Source organism: Coffea eugenioides, chromosome 6, assembly GCF_003713205.1.
Source record: "Coffea eugenioides isolate CCC68of chromosome 6, Ceug_1.0, whole genome shotgun sequence".
Classification (NCBI taxonomy): Eukaryota; Viridiplantae; Streptophyta; class Magnoliopsida; order Gentianales; family Rubiaceae; genus Coffea; species Coffea eugenioides.
In genome coordinates, this window is record NC_040040.1 from 17,992,236 (window position 1) to 17,997,936 (window position 5,701).

The window sequence follows — 5,701 nt, forward strand, 5'->3', positions numbered from 1 at the left end:
ATCAGTATCAAAGTGAATCTCGCGTGGTTTCGGTGTGACTTTGGGATCAACTTTGAGATTCGAGTTGTGACAGTTGATATTAGAATAAATATGGTGTGAGGTGAGTCTTGGCCAGCGGATTATAGTTCTTTCTACACAAGAAAGTGCAAGGGGCTAAGTGCCCCGTTCGTCGGGGACCACCACTAGTCCCGCATCCCACATCGGTAAAAGCAAGAGGAAAGGAATTATTTAAAGGCTTAGGTCTAATGGCTACATAATAAATTGCTTGGGTCAGCTCAAAAGGTTTAAAGGCTTATGTCCAATGGCAAAGGTTTAAAGGTATAGATCCAATGGCTACATAGTAAATTGCTTGGGTCAACCCGAAAAGTTTAAAAGCTTAGGTCCAATGGTTGTATAGTATTGGATCAACCCTTGGACCGAGCGTGGTCTCTATTTCGGGTGAGTTTGAACCAGTGGATTATGGTTCTTCCTATATAAGAAAGTGCAAGGGGCTAAGTATCACGTGCGATGGGAACCACCTCTAGTCCCGCATCCCACATCGGTAAAAGCAAGAGGTTAAAAAAAAGAATGACAAAGGTCTCCCACATCGGTAAAAGCAAGAGGTTAAAAAAATGAATGACAAAAGGTCCAATGGTTACATAGTAATTTGCTTGGATCAGTCCTTGGTCACGACCCACCTCTTAGATTCGGGTCGTGACAGGTTAGATGGAAAGGATTTAAGTTTTTACTTTCAATGAACTCTCAGATATTCTTCCTATAATTGGGTGCATTTACAGATTCCCCAGCAAGAAAAACAATAACAAAAGGACAAAAAACGGCAAATGGTTGATTCAGGCTGGATAGGATGGAGAGAAGTTTCTACTGAACTTTTTCTCACATCTGCTAGATAACTGTTTTGAGTGGCTCTCTGGTACCTCTTTTTCCAGGTTCGTGATGGATACGGCTTTCTGTACAGTCAAGCAGATATTTGTTTAGTTGTTCATTTACTTATCACTATAATATTCTTTTCTGATATTGTAGAAAATCTCCAGATTCAGGAAGTACAAGGGAGTTGTCCTGCAAGAAAAAAGAGAGAGCATGGAAGAGGCGCTGCTGCCAGAAAATGATAAGGAGACAGGATCAACAAGGGTGGCAACTTGGAAGATTTATGTGGAAGAGTTGAAAAGGGTAAATGGCATAGCACTTCCGATGATGGTAGCAGCTGTGGGACAATATCTCTTGAGAGTTTCTCCAATCTTTATGTTAGGCCACCTTGGCCAACTCCAACTCTCTGGTGCCTCCATTGCCACATCTTTTTCCAATGTTACTGGCTTCAGTGTTCTTGTAAGTCCTTTCCCATAATAGATAATACCCCGAAATGTTCATCTGATACATGCTGTTGAGATTATCATTCAATTATCCACAAAATTATAGTCAGTCAAATCTTCGTCTAGGACTAGAATATATACTCTGAGATGCATATGCTATATTTTCGATAACCAAAGCAAGGGAAAATTAATTAATATGAGAAAATGTAGTGTACTAGGGAACTGTTTGATAAAAATCCACCCTACAAGAACTGTGTCTCACAGAAATTGGCTATTCTTCCTTCTTCTTTTTTTTTTTTTTTTGTCAACTATCACCATCTACTCTACTTCTACTCCTACACTTGCCTATTCTAGGGGGAAATCCAACCAGATCAATTGAAGAACCGACGGGGATTGAATTACCATCGGACTATGTGGGTGCACTGTACACCCGTATAGATTTGGAAAAACCACATATACCGATAAAACGATGGGAGACAAGATTTGAACCCTTAACCTCCCACCCTACCAAGAAATTGGCTCTTCTTGACTCTGCACTATTTATGTAGAATGCCCAATGCGGACCAGGGTCTATAACACCAGATCCAATCATACATAAATTATTAGGTGGTGCTGAACTTGTACCACTAAGTTATCACAGGTATGACTCACTATCATTACTTAGTGAGGCACTTATGCATGCCACATGGTGCACATATAGTGTGTCATGCCTTCTCACTGTTCTACTAGAAAGGTTGAAGTAGTCAAATTAGATAAATTGTTGAACACACGTAACATAGCGTTCTGAATAGTTACTTGCAGAAAATACAAGAGAAATGGCGTATTCATAGTAGAATTGTCATTGTGATTTAAAAAAATCTAGTAACATTAACAATGATGACGATGATGATGAATACTTACACTGCACATTACAAAGCTTGATTCCACTTATAACCTGTGATTATACTAATTAAATTCACTATCAACTAGATATGTGCTCTTGAAATATGTTTATTAAGAAATGAAACAAATTAACTACGTTGCAGTTTGGGATGTCAAGTGCACTGGAGACCTTGTGTGGTCAGGCTTTTGGAGCAGAACAATACCAGAGACTTGGAACCTATACATATGGGGCCATCATATGTCTCTTTATAGTTTGTATACCAATATCCCTTCTGTGGATCTTCACTGACAAGCTGTTAATACTCACTGGCCAAGATCCTGTAATTGCAACTGAGGCTGGCAAATACTTGATCTGGCTCATACCTACACTATTCCCTTATGTCATTCTCCAGTCACTTGGTTGCTTTCTCCAGACTCAGAGTTTAGTCTTTCCAATGCTGCTTAGTACAGTTGCATCGGTATCCTTACAACTACCTCTTTGTTGGGTTCTTGTATTCAAGTTGAAGCTTGGGAATGCTGGAGCAGCTTTGTCAATTGGTATATCATATTGGTTAAACGCCATCTTGCTTGTGCTGTATGTGAAGTATTCTTCTTCCTGTAAAAAAACTCGTGTTCCTTTCTCAATGGATGCTTTTCAAACAATGGGGGGATTCTTCCGTTTTGCTATCCCTTCCGCTGTAATGATTTGGTAAGTTTTAATCCTTAAGCCTCTCCTATTGTCCAGATATTTCTTGTCCTCTGGTTCTTTACTATCTGTTAATCTTCCTGATGATGGTAGTTTGGAGTGGTGGGCATTTGAGATAGTTGTGTTGCTGTCTGGCCTGTCACCAAATCCTAAGCTAGAGACCTCTGTGCTATCTATATGGTAAGCTTATTTGTCAGCACTTTCATACTGCGATTAGAACCTGAAAACTAATTCTTACTGATTCTGTATTTCCCTTGAGCAGCTTAACCATTACTTCACTGCACTACCTCATACCGTACTCTTTTAGTGTTGCTGCAAGGTTTGCCCTTATACTAAGATGCATTGATAAATTGAATATGGTGTTTTTACTTATACAACGGAAAAGTGTTATGATTTCATGCAAAGTAAGATTTGTCTAAAAAGAATATCTTTTGTATTGTATAGTACACGGATATCAAATGAGCTAGGAGCTGGGAATCCAGTGGCAGCAAGAATTGCTCTTTGTACGGTACTATTAGAATCTGTATCAGAATTTTTTCTGGCAAGCATAACTTTATATGTCTGCCGTTCCATACTTGGATATGCCTTCAGCGACGAGAAAGAAGTTATTGACTATGTCAAACGCATGACTTATCTTCTATGCATTTCCATCATCATGGATGGCACACAAGCAGTATTATCAGGTATTTTGCTGTCTTGGCTTTAAGCTTTCTTAATCTTTTGACTAGTTGGAAAGACATCCGAGGTGGTATTGCAATTTGGAAAGAACTAACATTATACATATAATGTAAATCTCCCTGACATCATTCAGCAAAGGAAATAGAGTTTGACTTGCAAAATTCATCTCGCTCGTAGTCTTTACTCTTTATCCAGAGTAATTTGGCAGCATAGTTTGAGCCCTGAGAACCTGATATATAATGCATCCCATGTGGACTGAAAATGATAATGGTCCTCTTTGGTCAGGCATAAGTATTGACAGATATACACGTATGACCATGAAGATGGAACAAAGAAAATTGAAGTTGTCAAGAACACAATAATCATATCACTGAAGCTAATGAAACGTTCTGAACTGATAAACTTTTTTCACCGGATTGTCTGCTTTCTATTAGCTTAAGGTCTGATTTCATGTTGGCTGATATATAAACAGAATTTCTTCACTATAAAACATATGAATGTTCCATAGGCAAAAAATCCACCATTTTTCGAATTCAGAACTTTAAACGGTAAGCTCAGGACATCATAGAAGAATGTCAAAGTAGGCAAGACATTGAACCTTTATTTCCTATCATCTTCTAAGCCAATGCCATCTTTTGGCACCAGGGGTAGCAAGAGGAAGTGGATGGCAGCACTTAGGAGCTTATGTAAATCTTGGGGCATATTATCTGGTTGGAATTCCGGTGGCTTTAATCCTGGGATTTGCACTGCATTTAAGAGGAATGGGTCTCTGGAATGGACTGGTCGCTGGAGCCACGGTGCAAAGTCTTCTCTTGTCCATCATCACAGGCCTGACAAACTGGGAAAATCAGGTTGGAATTTTCTTTCACATTATTTCACTTCAGTTAATTCTAGAACGCAATTCGTTAGTGATTAGCAAAATCTTGTTGATACTAAATCAGCTAGCTGCCTGACTTTTACTCGTGTGGATTGATATATCTGTAACAGGTAATTGAAGCTAGACGCAGAATATATGAAGGGGAAGAAGAAAAGGCCACTCCAGTGTGAGACCGTGAGTCAATTGGATGGAAAAACTAGCAATTGCAGGGCACAAATGAGCTTTTTCATGTGCTTGAACTGCACTAAAGTACAACTCTTCAAATGATAACGTAATGTCGAGAAAGTTTAATTGCATAATTCAAAGATATGCTATAATTCATTAGTGCCTTTCAATTAACTGCATTCATTCTTTGCAGTTAATGAAATATTTGGTAAGTATTAATAAGTAAGATAAAGATGATTAAAAGGTTTTGGTCTAGTGGTAAAAGTTAAATTTACTCCCTTCTAGAAAAAACTAAAAAAAAAAAAAGATTTGGATGATAACATGAGTTAATTTAATAGTGAAAGCGTCGAAACTCGTTTTGGTCAGTCGAAACTCGTTTTCCTCCATGGCAATATTTTTGTTGCACTTTGCCTCCTGTTATTAAGTCACACCTAGCTTTTACAGATAAACTCTATAAAGTTTCATTTTTACCTTATCTCCATTTTCCTCTTTTCTTCTTTTTCCTGCCCAACTTTTTCATGTCACCCATTTCTAATGATATTCATTTGTTTTAGAAAATCATGAATTGAGTTCCCAAAAAAAAAAAATCTAATCATATTAAGTAAATTCAAAACCTTGCTATTGTTAAACATATTCTTTCTAAAATTGTGAAATCAATAAATGGAGGTACGACACAACTTTTGGTAAGATATCTCTTTTGCACGTGTCATGGAAATTTGAATATTTCAATCGAAAATTTTGTTGTAAAACTTGGATGGTATTCTTTTTTTGCTAATTATTTTATGACTTTTTAATGTATGAAATGATTTGATTTTAGATTATAAAATATATTTCAAGAGCATGTGATTTTCTCAAGTGGTTGGATTCCATTTGTAAGGAGTACGAACATCATCCCGAAATAAAAAAAAAATGAATTCTCCAAACTTTAGTCGGAGGAGTCGGAAGGGGGGTGGGTGGGCATTGCTCTTTCCTTGTGTTTGAACTTTGAAGGTCAATACAGTGAAAGCAGGCTTGGCAGTTGGTGCGGTCTGAGACTAAGAGCTTCCATTATCACATTTTGGAGGGGCCAATGTTCAAGCTTTTAAACCATTTTATAACATTCTTCCA

At 37.7% G+C, this 5,701-nt stretch overlaps 1 protein-coding gene across 3 annotated transcripts; it reads left to right on the forward strand.

The window, feature by feature from the left end:
* Window positions 1-802: 802 nt before the first annotated feature.
* On the forward strand, window positions 803-4,751 carry LOC113776284 (protein DETOXIFICATION 14-like). Of its 3 annotated transcripts, none has more exons than XM_027321408.1 (8): window positions 803-926; window positions 1,021-1,323; window positions 2,333-2,877; window positions 2,968-3,054; window positions 3,137-3,193; window positions 3,319-3,557; window positions 4,198-4,403; window positions 4,540-4,751. In XM_027321408.1, the coding sequence occupies exons 2-8, from the start codon at window positions 1,078-1,080 to the stop codon at window positions 4,597-4,599; spliced, it is 1,440 nt and encodes a 479-aa protein (XP_027177209.1). In that variant the 5' UTR covers window positions 803-926; window positions 1,021-1,077; the 3' UTR covers window positions 4,600-4,751. The 3 variants fall into 3 exon arrangements, with proteins under 3 accessions (XP_027177209.1, XP_027177210.1, XP_027177211.1); XM_027321409.1 differs by having other exon boundaries at window positions 1,032-1,323; XM_027321410.1 differs by lacking the exon at window positions 803-926 and adding an exon at window positions 1,662-1,947 and having other exon boundaries at window positions 1,256-1,323; window positions 4,540-4,748.
* Window positions 4,752-5,701: the final 950 nt, after the last annotated feature.